This window comes from Protopterus annectens, chromosome 13.part0 (genome assembly GCF_019279795.1).
Source record: "Protopterus annectens isolate FY-2018-M chromosome 13.part0, PAN1.0, whole genome shotgun sequence".
NCBI classification, from domain to species: domain Eukaryota; kingdom Metazoa; phylum Chordata; order Ceratodontiformes; family Protopteridae; genus Protopterus; species Protopterus annectens.
The window spans coordinates 1,240,485,943-1,240,503,468 of record NC_056747.1 but is presented as its reverse complement, the minus strand read 5'-3'; the positions used below and the strand labels follow the sequence as shown (position 1 = coordinate 1,240,503,468).

General features: G+C 37.5%; 1 protein-coding gene across 2 annotated transcripts in view; it reads left to right on the top strand.

Annotated features, from left to right (window-relative positions):
- RUNDC3A (RUN domain containing 3A) overlaps positions 1–17,526 on the top strand; it is a 356,931-nt gene that overhangs the window by 144,088 nt on the left and 195,317 nt on the right. For both annotated transcript variants that reach the window (XM_044055254.1, XM_044055257.1), the window contains exons 3-4: positions 8,952–9,085; positions 16,519–16,604. In XM_044055254.1, coding sequence (XP_043911189.1) covers positions 8,952–9,085; positions 16,519–16,604 — 220 coding nt within the window. The remainder of the gene's footprint in view (positions 1–8,951; positions 9,086–16,518; positions 16,605–17,526) is intronic.

Below are 17,526 nucleotides of genomic sequence, written 5' to 3'. Positions count from 1 at the left end.
AATGCAAGGTATTGGTAGATTTTAAAACTTACTTACACAGTTCTTTGTCAGAAATGTAGGGGACAAAATTTTATAACTAATGAAATGATTCTTTTGAGCTGGAATATAGAAACAGAATTGCCTACACATTATAAGGCCCTACTAAGTTTAATGCTGTTGGCTGCCAAGAAAGAAATTAATACAAAATGGAAATTAAAACCAACTATAACAAAATTCTAAAGATCCCAACTTTCAATAAAATGGAAGGGTGCAAACTACAGTGAAATAAATGGAATTTGTGGAAATACTTGCAGCGTAATGTTCAGGAGGAGGAGGAGTGAAATTTCAAGAAGGCAGGACTTGCAATCTATGGAATGTTACATTTAAGAATAATTGTTAAGAAAGAACCCATATATGTATAATGCTTGAAAAGGAAAACTTTGCAATGTTTTTTTTATGACTGTGTATACCCATACCACTGTGCAGTGTGTGAAGTTAATAAAGATCTTAAAGAAACAGGTGCTTAGTCAATGATTTGCTATTCAGCTGCAGGTGTATACAGAATGTTTGCCTTCTTTGGTGCCATAAAAGCAGAGCTGAGGTGCCTCTAGACTTCTTTTTAGGATCCTTGATTGGCTGAAAGTGAGGACACAAGGTTCCTTGTGCTTTTTCACCAGATGCCCAGCAAGACATTATTAAGGAAATAAGATGGGGATACAAGTTACAGTCCTTATCCGATTTCATGAGCCTTAAAATCTCAGCAAAAAAAAAGATCATGCATGGAAGAACTGGGAGAGAGAACTAACTTTCCCTGTACATCTCAGAAGCAATGGCCTCAGGATATTCTGACTTTTCAAAGTAACTTGAGAGAGGGAGTCCTATGTTTCCTTATAACATCCCCTCCATGACAAGGTTATCATATTTCATGCAATGGCAAGAATCTGATTGATGCATGGAAGCTATCAGGTGCTATAGGTCTTAAATGACTGTACACCACAGAGACAGTTACGCTGTATTACTTAAGGGCAGTACCTCGCAACTATAACTCAAGTTCCCATCAGGCACCCAGTCATCTGTTTGATATGTAAACCTTGAGGTCCAAGTCCTTGAGTAAAAACATTGTTCTTCCAGTTGTCCCCCTTGAGTGGGACAGCCTAAGCCTTCTGTCCTGGGGTAATGTCCTAAGAGGGAAAACTTTAACATCGAGTTCCTCTGTTCTGGAAAAGGGACTTGAGAGGACACTAACCCAGGATCAGGATTGTTGGCCTCGCACTCCAGATAATATACCAATAGCCAAGCAGGGTTAGTATTGTGCAATGCATAACCCAAAGTGGGAAGCAGGATCTTACTTCTTATGATTCCCTCTTCTTCTGCAAACTCAGATGACTGACACTGGATTGTACTTTGCACATTTAGAGACCAGATGGCCATTGCAGAAATGAGTGCAATCTACTGTTTGAGTTTCAGCCTTTGTAGGGATGGTCTAGCATATGAGTGGGACTGTATGAAGGACCCTCAGCAAAGCTTTACTATATTTATCCCCATTAACATCCTTTGGAGAATCACCACTTGCATAGAACCACACTGTGAAACTTCCAGAATGTACATGTTAGTTTACAGACTGTGTGTACTGTGTTCCTTGAGGAACTTCATTGTGCAGTATATAGTGACTATTCTGATAGGAAGGGGGTTTCTGTACAAATTTTAAAATTGTGGCAGAGGTTAAGAGAGAAGTCAGGCTGCCTTACTAATGGTATATATACTATTCTAAACAATAATTTTTTTTCCTAACAGAAACAAGAAAGATACAATAAAACATTAATATTTTGCTTAAAGAAGGCCACCGTACAGCAAAAAAAGCTAAAGTACTGAGTGATCAACTAGTCCAAGCCTCCGGAGAGGTAGCAAGTAGGAAGCCATCTATAGTAAAAAAAAAAAAAAAAAAAAAAAACTCCTCCTTTCCCTCATGGAAGAGGAGGAATGTCATAGAAGAAGAGGTGTCTGACTGCAAGTAGGTCATATGAAAAAATACACACTTTGTCACATAGTACAGCTGTTCCCCACCTTCTCTTAATTAAATTTTGCCAGGAGGCATGAGCCAACAAAGCATAGTAAGCATTACAAACTTAGTTATGAAACTTCAGTTACTGTTGGTCTCTGTATTCCATAAGCACACTATATATTATAAAATGTGAACTATCCTCCAAGAAGGAAGAGAGAGGCATATTCCTGATGAAATTACATCACAGGTGACATCTTCCACATTTTCTTTGTATGCTGTGAAGAGTCAGGGAGACAGATATAGTAAAACATTGCTGGATCCAACTGGTCTCTTTATGGAGACCATTCAACCACTGAAATCTTTCTGATTATGAAGTAGGTCAAAAGCTTCTCTCTGCTCATCACTGTGTGGCAAATCTGAACCACCGGCATGTGTGTCTGACATTGTACTCCTCTCCTGAGCAATACAAGCAGGTAACGTTGAAATAGTACTTGAATAACAATTTGACAGTAACATGAATTGTTTGTAGATTAGTAAGGCATGCAGATTATTAGTTATGAAACTTCAGCTACTGTTGGTCTCTGTATTCCATAACTACACCAATAGCTAGGATCATGAGCTGAGCAGCAGAAAATAACTGTCAATCTTCACAGACAGACACACTTGTGTATCTGGCGCATGACATCATGAAGAATGTCAGTACACTATGCATTGCATTTTCCTTTCCAGAAATCCAAATTCCACAGGTTTTTGGGATGAACCCAACCAAAGATCCTTTGATCAGGGTCCTCAGTGTTAGATCAACAGACTTATTCCTGACCTACATCATATATTGATGTCTCTTGTACAGTTAGGTTATGTTGTAGAGGAGAGGTCACTTCCTGTTCTATAGTGTAGTAGGTAAGTACCAGGAAGAATGGTAATCAGTTGATATCGTAGATGCAGTGGGTGGGGGGCTGTCTGGAAAGAGGGAATAAGACAATGTACTATGAAATATATCAACCTTAGTTCATTTGGCAATCAAAAAATATATATAAATATATACATATACATTTTGCATGTAAAAATCAACTTCTATTTTCATAACCTATTGTTAACAAAGATCGCTTTCGTCCTTCTAGACTTCTTCAGGTCTGTGTTTTCTGCCTGCCTTGCTTGGATTACTTTTGAATACTTAGTAATGCTGTACAATTATATATTTTCTATTACTTTTTGTTTTGTTTTGTTTTGACTTGAGACGAGTTTACGTTTGCTACTTCTACTACTATTGTCTGATCTGATTAATATACAGTGATTAACTAGAAATATATGGACTGAAAATCTTCCACACAGAGAAGTTTCTTACATTGTTTTGTTTTTGGACCCACTACACTTTAGTGGGTTGTTTTGAGACTTCGGGGATACCACGGAGATTACTTGTTTTTTGTTGGTACTTTGGTTTCTGAGACCAAGGTTTTTGTTCTGTCAAAGGATCCCTGAATTGGTGTGGAATTCCAGCACTTTAAGACATGGATAATGACAGGCTAAAATATTTACTAACTGTACCTATCTGGAATGATACAGAAGCAGATCAGATACAAATGGATACAGAAAATGGACAGGGAAGAATGGGCCCAGAAAATATGAATTCAGAGACGTTTTCTAAACTAGAAAAGCAACTGAAACGCATGCAGGGTCTCTATTGGGAACACATTTATTTACAACAAAGCATAGATAAGAAGAGACTACCCCGGGGACTTAGATTGAACAAAAGACCAATGTGGAAAAGTATGGATGATTCACTTTCTAAGGAATGGGAAATATTTTAGAGTATGCCAGCTACAAAGTTATTCGTCTGTTTGTAAGGAACAACCTTAGTGTGCAGGAAGCTACAAAGGCTGACATCACATCACATCTTTAAAAACAACATTGGAAAATGAGAACCACAATAACCTAGATGCTAAATTTGAGCTGCTTAAAGAAAGAGTGAAAGGATATGAGCAGTCCATTAAAGAAAGAAAGATTAATAAAATGAAACGAGATCAACTGGACAAAGATGATCCTGGGAGACTTACTAGGAGGTACAATAATAATAACAACAACAACAGGAGAACCAACAACAGACAAGGTTTTAGTTATTACAGGGGATATAAGGGAAAGTATAACCATGCCAGCAGACCTCAACGGGATTTTCCCAGGGGAGATCCTTGCAGAAAACCAGACAGAGGCACAATACAGGACCACCAGGAGACTGCCCATCCAACATTTCATTCCCCACAATCCCACTCCCCTCTGGCTATCAACACTCCGCAGAAGCCTTTGACATCACAGAAGGATCAGGACAGGAACATAAGCCACAGCGGCAACCAAAACTGACAGAGAGTTCTACAGGACAAATTACAGGACTACCAGGACAACCGGGACCACAGACAATCCAGCTACCAGGAGCAGCAGCACCTTCACAGAGACCAGTTTCTTCAGGAAGACCAATATCGACAGCACAGACATCAACCACCACACCAATGCCAAAGCCAGCAGCAGCACCAGAACAAGAACGACGACCACCACCAGAGCCCCAGAGCTTGTCCCTCTTACCAGGTCCCCCCATACCACAGCCACAGTGAGGAATACTACTACAACCCACTGAGATTCCAGAAAGCAGAGGAGGAATTCCAGAGGTCTCATACTCTATCCACGAACTCCCAGGGAGACAGGAGAACCAAACAGTGGACAGGGGTGAGGGAAATACAATACCTGGGCAATCCCAACTGGAACCCCGACTACAACCCAGATCCCAGGCTCAGATGGAGGAACCAGCCACAATAACAGGTACAATAACAACAACAGGTACCACAATATCAGGTGCTCCACTTATCTGGAACCACTCTGTTAAAGCACTGACTGAAGAGGAAAAAAGTGTGTTGTCCAAAGGACTTACTTTTGTACCAAGCTGCAGGAGTGAGGTTGCTCAGGTACTGATAGACCTTAAAATGTTTGTGAGGAAGCTCAGGGTACAGTTTCATGGCAAAAGTAATGACACTGAAAATAAGCCTGTTGATGAAACTATAAAAAGGCCTAGCAGGTATTGTCCACCACTAGATCAAACACTAGCTGCTTTCAAAGTGAAATGTGAGATGAATATCAGGAAACTGCTTAAAACACCTCCTTAGAAAAAACTTTATAACTTAACACAGGGAGAAAGAAAAGCATTGCTTAAGCTAGGCAATGATAAATGCAGGCCTGTAATGAAGGCAGACAAGGGAGGAGGTATACTTGTGACTGATACTACTAGCTACAACCAAAAGATAGAGAACATGCTGGAGGATAACAGATTTTATGAGTTATTTACCATGGATGACATAAGAGCATATGATTTATGGAACACTAATCTCACCACATTATTGGAAGAAAAACTTATCACTGAAAATCTTTATAATTATTTATGGAGCCCATGCCCACGTTTACCTTACTTTTTTGGAATAAAGCCACACAAGAACAGAGAAGACCCACCTTATAGACTGGTGGTAGCAAGTGGAGGTTCCCTTACTGAAGCCACAGCCATTTACCTTGATTACTTGCTGAAACCTCTAGCAGAAAAGAATAAGTTACATAAGAGATTCAATGGATTTTTTGAAGAAAATAAAAAACATTACAGTGGAAGCTGACAGTATTTTGTAACTATTGATGTGGAATCCTTGTACACAGTGCTCCCTCACAATTACTGTATAACAGCAGCTATGGAGTCTTTTAAGAAACATAATCAGGGTACACAGGCACAACTGCAAAAGTTAAGCAAGCTCATTAATCTTGTACTGGACTTCAATTTCTTTACTTTCAATGGCAAACACTACAAACAAAAAACTGGTATAGCAATGGGGGCTGCCATGGCTCCCAGCATAGCTAACATAGCCCTGGGCAAATGGGAGGAGGACTTTGTGTTAAACAACACAGATTACATGCAGCATATCACATGCTATTTACGTTTTATTGACGATGTCTTTATTGTGTGGGAAGGTGACACCTTGCAGCTTGGAGATTTTATCACTTACCTCAATCAAACAACCCCTTCCTGAAGTTTACCTCTTCCCATAGCTGTACTTCAACCACTTTCTTAGATATGCAGATTTCCAAGGACATCAACAATAACAGAATCACCACTGATCTATTCAGAAAACCAACGAGGGTTAACTTATTACTCCACAGTAAAAGTCTACATCCTACAAAAACCAAGTATAATGTAGTGAAGTCCCAAGGCTATAGATTAGCTTGAATTACCACAGAGATGGAACCATTTTTGAGAAACCTGAACAACTTTGAGAATGATTTTCTAGTGAGAGGCTATGAAAGTCAGATGTTAAAAAACATCCTGGAACCCATTATAGAACTGAAAAGCACTGAAGCACCTTCACTCAACCTCCCCAGTAGAAAAATGTTAAGTAATTCCACAGAGAATAACAAATGCAAAAATTGCTGCATCCTGACATACACTTTGGATTATCACAGTATCAAAAATATTATTGAAGAAAACTGGGACATTGTTACAGGAAACCCTTTTCTGATTAACATCTTAGGTGAAGCCCCATCATTTGTTTATAGGAAGGCCAGGAACATTAGAAGTTTTGTTGAATTTAAACCTAGACCATGTGAGAAAAGCACTAAAAGATGTGAAACTAATTGTACATTTTGTATATTTATACAGCAAGGTGATAGTTTTTATTGCCATTATTTAAAGACGATCATTAAAACCAGTGCAGGGGGTGACTGTAACACTAAAAAAGTAATTTACAGGGCACAGTGCAATGAATGTGATGCATTTGATGTGGGCAAGACTGTAAATAAACTGAAGCGTAGGATTTCCATGTCATCTGTCAGAAATCCACTCTAGATATAAAAATAATGCACTAGCCAAACACCTTTGCCTTCATAAAAGACACACAGGTTTTAAGTTTCAGATCCTGGATCACATAGACATGGGTGATCTTGAAGGAGACATCCCGAATATTCTGGAGAAACATGAACTCATCTGGCAATTAAAGCTGAACTCTTTTAGGAAGCCTGGACTAAACTACTACTGTTCAATTTAAAGTGCACTGGAACTTAGAAAATTGCCACATGGTTTACATGACTAATTGTATTTCATTTTATTTTATTCTACAAATTGGTTTTAAATACCATTTTAAATCAGTTGAAATTTGTGTATATTTTGTTTCCATCATCATACATACATTTTTTCTTATTTTTTTCTGGTTCTTTTTTCCACTTTATTCAAAATGATGTGTAATAACAATACTAACTAATTATACAATTATATAGGTTTTTAGGGTTCTTGTACACAGACCTGAAGAAGTCTAGAAGGACGAAAGCGATCTTTGTTAACAATAGGTTATGAAAATAGAAACTGATTTTTACATGCAAACTGTATATGTATATATTTATATATATTTTTTGATTGACAAATGAACTAAGGTTGATATATTTCCAGCCATGTAGTATATTGTCTTGGATAAAATCACAGACTTAATAATCTACTTAATAATTTGGTTAAATAAGCGGTACCACATCATTATATAATTTTATTTAAAGTACATAAGGGTTATATATTATTATGATAGCTACTAAGTAGGGCAGGACCAGCTCGAATGTCACACTGATGGGGAAAGGGAAGTGAATTTAACATGTGTACCAATAACACTTGTGGTGCTGTGGTAGCGTTGTCGCCTCACAGTAAGACATTGTCCTGTTCGATTCTCAGCTAGAGCGTCTTCTGTGTGGAGACATGCATGAATGGGCGTACCTTCGTTGAAGGTTGTGCGTCAGGGCCGGCAACCTGGCATGTAAATATCTACTGCCAATCATTAGCGGACCGGAGTTCCGCTGTGGCGACCCCCTAACCGGGAAAAGCCGAACAACGACCAATAACACTATGTTTACAGCACAATAAACCACTCTCATGCCTGATAAAAAGTGTGTATATATATATATATATATATATATATATATATATATATATATAGAAAGCTTGTGAGGAAATTATTACTCTATGTTTGTTTTACTTGGATCGCTTGTCTGTGTACTTAATAAAGGATTTTTGACTGGAAACAGACTGCCTGCCTTGCTTGGATTACTTTTGAATACTTAGTAATGCTGTACAATTATATATTTTCTATTATTACGTTTTGTTTTGTTTTGTTTTGACTTGACGAGTTTACATTCGTTACTTCTACTGCTATTGTCTGATCTGATTAATATACAGTGATTAACTAGAAATATATGGACTGAAAATCTTCCACACAGAGAAGTTTCTTGCATTGTTTTGTTTTTGGACCCACTACACTTTAGTGGGTTGTTTTGAGACTTCAGGGATACCACAGAGATTACTTGAAAGAAGGAATAAGCATTCATTAAAAATATGTATGTGAATAAATACTGTTCTTTATTGCAACTGTCTTGTTCTTGCAGTAGCAGTATTGCCTCTTTGGGTGCTTACAACATGAGTTTGAGACATTGCACTGGCCAATGATCAAAATAACCTAACATTGCCCACCACCACTCCCCCTCCACCCTCCAATTACAAACACATATGTAGTAGGTAGGTGATAAATCCTGCTGTATCATGAGGTAGTAGGTGCTTATGGTATTGCTGTAAGATGAAGTATCAGGCAAAATCAGAACATCATTTTTTTGTATACAAAGAAAATGTAAAACTGTGGGTGAAAATGGTCCATTATGGATCATTCCACCTACGCATAAATAACAATAAATTAAAAGTTTCTGTTCTAATGAGGCAACTAATACAGCTCTTGCATTGTACATTGACCTGCAGGCCAATTAACACTTCCAAATTCAAAGACATCAAAGAATGTATGTAGTGACCATGGATTTCCACAATTGGTGGAAAGCCTTGAGGCTCCTATATAGGAATAAAAGTGGCAGATACTGATGTGAAAAAAAGAACATATTCAAAAATAATGGTTTTGTTTGTTTTTTATAGGTTCTGTTAGCTGGTTCAGTTCTGATGGCCAGCGAAGTTTCTGGGAATATATTCGACTAGCCTGCAGCAAAGTCCCTAACAACTGCATCAGCAGCATTGAGAATATGGAGAACATAAGCACTTCCAGAGCAAAGGTTAGACACCACTGCACTCTTCATCAATACAGATTTAATAAAGATGGTTGTTAGGTTGTTTATGTTTTCTCTACAGTAGCCATAATAAGTAGGACAAATGCTGAAATATCAAATTTGACTAATCATACTTTGGCCCTGCAGTCTGAGTTTACCCATACCTCTTATTGTATTAGTTGGCACTATAAACACAATATTTTTTTTCTCAGCATAATAAAATGGTCTGCTCTCTATAATAATAAGTTTATATGTTGACTGTTCCTCTGTAATCTTAACTGTCACTTTCATCATGTCTTCTTCTTGAATTTCTAGAACTGTGTTAGGAGTGACCCCAAGAGGTATAGGTTTCTTGATTCTGTAAGGAGCAGCAGTCTGACCCAAAGCAACTTCCAATACTCATCCAGTTACTAGGTCTGTCCTTTATCTCTGTGATGCTTCCAAATCTCCCTGCATTACCAAGGCTAAACAGAAGCTATCAGAAAGACAATAAACCTAGCACACATGTAAGCAGGGGGAGACATAGTTCCTTTCTTGTGCGTCTCCCATGTACTACTCCAGTATCAAAGTCATCATCAGGAAACTTTTGTTAGAATGCTGTGTAGGTTTATTCCCTATAGATGACTGAAGTACAGATGGGTGAAGCATAAAGCATCAAGTCTGTCTCATGAGATGCTTTTGCTGTGCTTGAGTGAAAATGTTCAGTGTGGTGGAGACTCCCCATAGTCCTCCAAACTAAATACTACCTACTCCAAGATCACAGCAACCTCATATGGATTGCATTTGCATATGGGGATTAAGTCTAGTGACTGGCTAAAAGCTAATTAGGTGAATCAAGTGCTGTCAAATTGCTCAGAGATCATTTGTTGTGCTGCCAGGACAGGAACAATTGCTGCATATGGTGCTTCTACTGATGTATAAAAGGCTATGTGCAGAAGGGGGGGGGTGAATATGTTACATGTTTGTACTGCATTTTCTGTGGAGTGATCTTACTGATCTACTGTTAGGTGGACTGAGTATACTGGCTAGACAATGTTCACCGAAGGTAACTGCTGGACTCACAAGCTCCTGCCTGTGAGTTCATCTTCTTGACAGGCTATCATTTCAAGTCACATTCTGATTTTTGAAAAGGACCAATTCATTCTTTAAAACATACTGATCCATTTCTGAAAATGACTTAATAGTGAAAAACTAAGTAAATATCTTATTCTGTGGGAGAAGCGTTGGAAACTGTAAAACCCGATTTCTTAATTCTGTATCTCATATTACAAAGCAAATTTGTAGTTGCTAGTAATTCTTTCTTATTACAGCTGTAGAAAGGACACTGTATTGTCATGGAAGAAAGAAGACTGCAGAACAGAATGCTTCCTGCATATAAGGAGAAAAATATATAATTATAGGGTACACCGAATCTTAATAAAATAGCTCATAAGCCATGCAGGAATTCTTCTTTCATTTGATAAACAGTATTTGAGCTCAGAATTATATTTCCTGATTTTGATAAAATAGAATCTACTCTGTCTGGAAAGTTGTTGTTGTTTTTCTTTTGGCTTTTCCCAGTTAGGGGTCGCCACAGCGGAACTCCGGTCCGCTAATGATTGGAAGTCACTTTTTACGGTGCCGAGGTGCCAGCCCGATGCCCAACCTTCAACAAAGGCACGCCCATTCACCCATGTCTTGCAAATGTCACTCGACCGTGGGGAGGACATGCAGACTCCACACAGGAGGCACTCCAGCCGAGAATCGAACGGTAGAACCTCTTGCTGTGAGGCGAAAACACTACCGCTGCACCACCGTGGCCTATACTCTGTCCGGAAAGTATAAATACTAAATACACTGCAAGCCTGTATGTGCTTTGTCAGTCATGTTTTGCAAAGTAGTTTCATTTGCTTTGCTATTAATATTCAGAGATGTAAAAAGATAGATAGATAGATAGATAGATAGATAGACAGATGAAAGAGCTGCCCTTCACAAATAATTTCAAGCAGTAAATGCAGGTTTTAGAATCAAACACTATCACTCAGCTGGAGCTTCTGCAGGTATTTTTGTTTGATGACCAGTTAGACTTTTGGACAGAAAGGACTTTCTTCAGTGGTAATTCAAGGTCACTATATGGTTTAAGTGATTTGCACAGGTTCATACAGTTTGCAAGTAAAGACTGATGGCATCAAACCCAAGATATGGGATGGCATTTTTACTGGGCATCTACTAACAGATCTGGAAGAGTCAGGTTTATTTGATGTGTTGTAAATATATGGTATCTTATTATAGACATTTAAGGATATGATCTCTTGGCAAACTTCATGGGAGGGGGGGTGTAAGGGTGCTTGCCCCCTGCAAAATAATTAAATAGTTTCTTTCATAATGCTCCTGTTTTAAGAGCAGCCTTAGCAGACACAAGCCCACAATGAACGGCAACTTGTCCAGGCCTACCAGTCAGTGTACCACAACACATGCACAGTATAAACACACACACACACACACACACACACACACACACACACACACACACACACACACACAAACACCTATAAAAGAAAGTGCATACCCTCCTATATGTATTCATTTCTTAACTGTGTCACTGAGCCATTGCCTGCTGCAAGTTCTTTAAAAAGAATGATTCTTAGTACATTAAAGGTATTTCTGTTTCAAAATGTTCAGCCATGTGTATTGAACATGCAGTTGTATAACACTTCATAGAGGCATTCTTCATCCACTACAAGTGTTAGGCATTTGCAATATAATTTCTTGTGACTTACAGTTCCTTCCAAAAAATGTATTATACCATGACCCCCCCAAAACGTGCACGCTGATTGGCCAGCGTGCACATTGTAAATCGAGTTATACTAATGGAAAAAGGTCCGGTCGCCCGGACTTTTTTCCATTAGTATAACTCTACTTAAACACTGTCTCGCTATGTTAAATGGGTTTAACATAGAGAACTTTAAAATAAGCAACGGAGATCTCCGTTGCTTATTTTAAAGCTGTCTCGCCATGCTAAACCCATTTAACATAGCGAGACAGGTTTAAAAGCAACGGAGAAAGCAAGATCTCCGTTGCTTTTTACTGTTCGCTATGTTAAATGGGTTTAACATATCGAGACAGTTTTAAAATAAGCAACGGACATCTCCGTTGCTTATTTTAACTGTCTCGCTATGTTAAACCCATTTAACATAGCTAAAACAGTAAAAAGCAACGGAGATCTTGCTTTCTCGTGCTTTTGCACAACTCTGATGTACCGCGCAGCGCAGTACATCATAACCGCCGCGGATGCCAGACATCTGCGGAAGGGCAGTAAACAGGCATTATACTATGCCATTATTTAAGAAAAGTAATAGTTTCTTTTCTTAAATAATGTCATGATAATAGCAATAACGCCTGGGTGTGGGTAATGCTGTATTTACCGGTTGGCTTTGTTTGGTCCCTCGGACTTCGCCTCGACCAAACCATGCCAACCGTGGGTAAATCCAGCATTACCCACACCCAGGCGTGGGTTATTGCTATAATATTACCTACATCATCATATAAACACAATAATCCATGGCAGATGAGCATGAGTAACCATAGGATTTACTCCCACCTGGCCAGAACATCTGCTTTCCTTCCGTGGGACTAAACCTTGCTATGTAGGAGTAAATCTCACAATAGCTTAAAACCCTGCTTGCCATGGATTATGGAATTTTTAAATCGGACCTGAATTACAAAACCTGACTGGCTAAACTAATTATTTTTAAAGTCTGTAAAATGCAGATACCATTGCAAAATTATCTATGTGGTAACTGGATATAACACATTAATTGCCATTACAGAACCTGTGTGAAGTTTAGTAAACCTGCATATAAAAATAGCTAAGCTGCCCTACAAAATCTTGAAGATATCAACCCCCAGCAAAGGCATATTTTAGTTCAGTTTAATTTAATTTTATTTTATTTAACCTTTTTGTCACATTCATTCCTCTAGGCCTATGGCCTTTTTTCAGGGGAGACCATGGGGTGATACATTTATAGAAGTGTGTGGGGATTTGGCCAGGATACTGTGAACATTTCTCTCTTCTTCTGACATGGGAGAGCTGAGTGGATTGTATATCCTATTATGGCATGGAGCCAAGCACTGGTGGAAGGGGTAGTAACTGCATTTTACCTGAAAAATGAAATGAATGTTCTAGCAGGGACATCTGTATAAAAATAATTAAAAATTACCCTAGGTACCCGATTCCTCCCCTAAGTTGTCATTGTACAAAATTAGACAGAGCATCACCCAGAAGTGATGAATGGGCTACAGGAAAGGGAAGTGTAAGGGCATGGTAGCCTGCAAGCTTGCATAACAGAGTAAAGAGTGTTGGAGATGAACATAAAAGCCAATTGAAGGAAAGAAGAATGACACTGCATACAGAACAAGCAGGAGGATATAAGTAGAATACAGTAGTATTTCATACAAGGGAGCTCTGACATCCAGAAAATGCTAACTCAGGGATATAATATACCTGATCACAACTCCCCATTTTATAAGTCCCACGAGGTCTATAAGCTCTGCTGTGAGAATTCTGTTGTTTGAGCCATTTTTTCACCCTTCCAGGGTGTTTCCCTTTTTCCATGGTGATCAAGACAGTGGAAATGTGAAGACTATATTGGAGAGGGGGGGGTGGGGTGGGGTGGAGATGCTCACCTGTAAAATATCCTTAACTAATGTCATCTGCAGTTTCGACCGGTTTGTTTTTTGACAAGCTCGACTCCTTCAGTTTACTGTCTGGCGGTCTACTTTGGTTTCTCATAATAGACTCTTTGGGTAAGTAATAGAATGACAAGGCACACTGTACACAAGCTGAAGACAGAAATGAGAAGGAAATAATTGCACTTCAGAAGACTAAAAAAAATGCCACATACCTTCACCTGACCACATCTCTAAATATATTTAACTTTGAGTGTTGTTGCTGTTGTCTTTCGGCTTTTCCCAGTTAGGGGTCACCACAGCGGAATTCTGGTCCGCTAATGATTGGCAGTAGATTTTCACAAACGCCGAGGTGCCAGCTCGACGTTCAACCTTCAATGAAGGCATGCCCATTTGTGCATGTCTTTCGAACGCCCACCCAACCGCGGGGAGGACATGCAGACTCCACACAGAAGGTACTCCCGCACTCCAGCCAAGAATCGAATGGGAGAACCTCTTGCTGTGAGGCAACAATGCTACCGCTGCACCACTGCGGATGTCCTTGAAAACATGGAGGAACTTCCTTTTCTCCACTGTCACAAGATCACATTGTACCGAATAGCCATATTTTGACAACACACAGCAATCAGTGAACCTAGTTCAACAATTTCTGTTTTGTTAGTATGTAGCCCCAAAATCAGCATGGAACTCTTTTTTTTTTTTTTTTTTTTTTATGACAAGATCTGGACAAATTAGAATATTAGATCTACTAAGGCAGCCCATGAAGTTTGGTTGGTATCTAAAGCCAAAAACAATTACAAATCTGTCTCTTTTTTTAAAACACCTTTATGAATTAACACAGGCAAATTTACATTTATATAAAAGTAAGCAAACTGTATTAATAAGTTTATGTTTACAAACATCATACTTCTCATATAACCTAAGCAGCATTACATAAATTACTCAATTCCTGCCCCTGTTTTTGTTTAAACAAGAAACATATTTATTAAACCATCACTTGCGACATAGGCAATCATACATTTATATAAATGAAAACAAACCACACAGACAAAATCTTAGTTACAAGCATTTTATATCATAAACCATACTGACACACTCCCAGTTGCAAACATTATATACCACTTATAATCTACCCAGTCATTTTCAGTCAAACATTGCATAATTCAAGTCCAGCATTCTTTTTAAACCTCATCCCTCCCCTGTAAATTACAAGTCTTGTCTTTAGCTATGTTAGAAAACTAAGAAACCTCACTTAATGTACAGAATTCGTACTAGATGGTAAAACTTACTCTGACCAGTAGACATTGCCAATATACTGACAAATAAATTTAGTGCAAATTTCATTTTCTTTAGCCTGCTATAAAAGATCACAGCTGAATGAATAAAGTTTTGTTGACGGTATGTGTGTAGCTTGAGTAGTTGCCAAGATATTTTAAATCATTTACAGAATATTCCAAAATTAATATTTACTGTTTATTGTGAGTTACAAAATCCGGTTTAAGATCTTGAAAGTTTGCCATGTACACTTATGCAGTAACCCTAATGGTTCCAGATATATGACCATTTGAAATGTGAAGACAAAGTGATTTTCTCAACAAAGCTCAGGATACCAAACTCTCAAATTTAGGGTATGAACTTTTGGATCTCCATTGGAGGGAGTGAATAAAATGGATTTTTCTGGATGCGTACTAACCTTTACCAACATAATAATATACCTGCAAAATTTTTACTAATGTTTTGGAAGAAAAATGAAAGCCTTAACATTTACATTGACTTTACTTTACAGCAGCTTTCTCATTCTGTCAGAAAGAATGTTTGTACCTAATCAGTGCTTCTTTCTTTCTTTATTTCTGGTGCTTGATGTTGGCTATTAAAGTTTTCTCTACAAAGTGATTTGTATTAACATATAAATATGGGTTATTTGTCCTGCAGCCATAGAAAAATAGAAGGTTTCCCTTAGACTACTCCTCTGCCTAACCGATATGACACACAAACTCCCATAATTAAAAAGTAGTAGTTAGTAGTGACTCTTTGCATAGAAGTAATGGTGCTAAAACTGTAGAAATAAATCCTTAAGATTGATGAGAAACTTGGTGCTGTGACTTTGGACTGCTGCATGTGAATATTGTGCCCAATTATGGTACATTTACCAGCTACCCAGAAGGCAGTGCAGAAAGTGAAATAAAACATATGCAAGTATTTTTCTTGGTAAAGAAGGTAAAAATAAATTATTTCCAGTTCAGCTGTATTAAGTTGCATTTAAATATTTAGAAGAGAAACAGGATATTTGTTTAATGAAAAAAGTAATAGAAGCACAGCTAAAAGTGAGCAACAAACCCATATTATGTCTGAACAGATTATTATCTGAGGCTTCATTCAGTTCTCATGTTACATGTTGTAATCAATTACTATGCTCTAGACTGCAGTTCAGATGTTATTTGTGAAGGATAATTCAGTGTTGTGAAATATGTTTTTATTCATAGAGCAAGCACAATTCACAGATATGATTTTATTTGTCCTTGCCCATTGATTAGTGAAAAAAAATATTTCTCAAACACATATTTATTTTGACCGTAAGATGGTAATAAAATAGTTAAATAATAATATTTTTCAAACTGCAAGAAATATGACTTGGTTCTAGGATTATGTATGCTGTTTTATTTCAGCCTGTTTCATCTTCAGTTCTTGGATAGCCAGATTCACATCTGAGCCCTCGATTTGCTGAGGGAATGATAATTTCATTTTCTCATCTTCCTTTCCTTTCTTATTAGGGTCGTGCTTGGATCCGAGTAGCGCTTATGGAAAAACGTCTGTCAGAGTACATCGCTACAGCACTGAGAGACACCAGGACAACCAGGTAGGAGTGGCCAGGAGTCCCATTGCAACTTGGGTTGGGTCTCCACTCGGCTGGCTACAGGTGTGTCTCAAAACTTTCAGCATTTTGGGTCACTGAAAACTTGTTTGTGCGTGTTTGTGTGATATATAATGTATGTATGAATATATATATATATATATATATAAGTGTACACACCCCTGTTAAAATGCCAGGTTTTTGTGATATAAAAAAATGAGACTACAATAAATCATTTCAAAAATGTTCCCATCTTTAATGTGACCTATAACCTGTAAATTCAATTGAAAAACAAACAAATCTGTTAGGGGAAAAATATAAAAAAATAAAAAACATACAATAAGCTGGTTGCATAAGTGTACACATCCTTACAATAAGTTTTGAAATGATTTAGTGTGGTCTCATTTTTTTATATCACAAAAATCTGGCATTTTAACAGGGGTGTGTACACTTTTTATATCCACTGTATACATATGTATATATGTGTGTGTGTGTGTGTGTGTGTGTGTGTGTGTGTATGTATATATATATATATATATATATATATATATATATATATATATATATATACACACTACATATAGATAGATATAATACATATAGATAGATATAATACATATAGATAGATATAATATATACATATATATATATATATATATATATATATATAGATATATATAGATATAATACATATATAATGTATATGCATTTATACATAATATAAATATAATTATGTATGATATATATATATATATATATATATATATATATATATATATCTCATAATACCACTAACACTAAAGTACAAACAACTATTTAAAAACTTAAGAAACTTTTGCTATTTTGGAAGGAATATAGACGCTAGGCTATTCTTGGTGTTTTGATAAGATTTTATTCATTTAAATCACATTTTGAGCACTTTCATTCA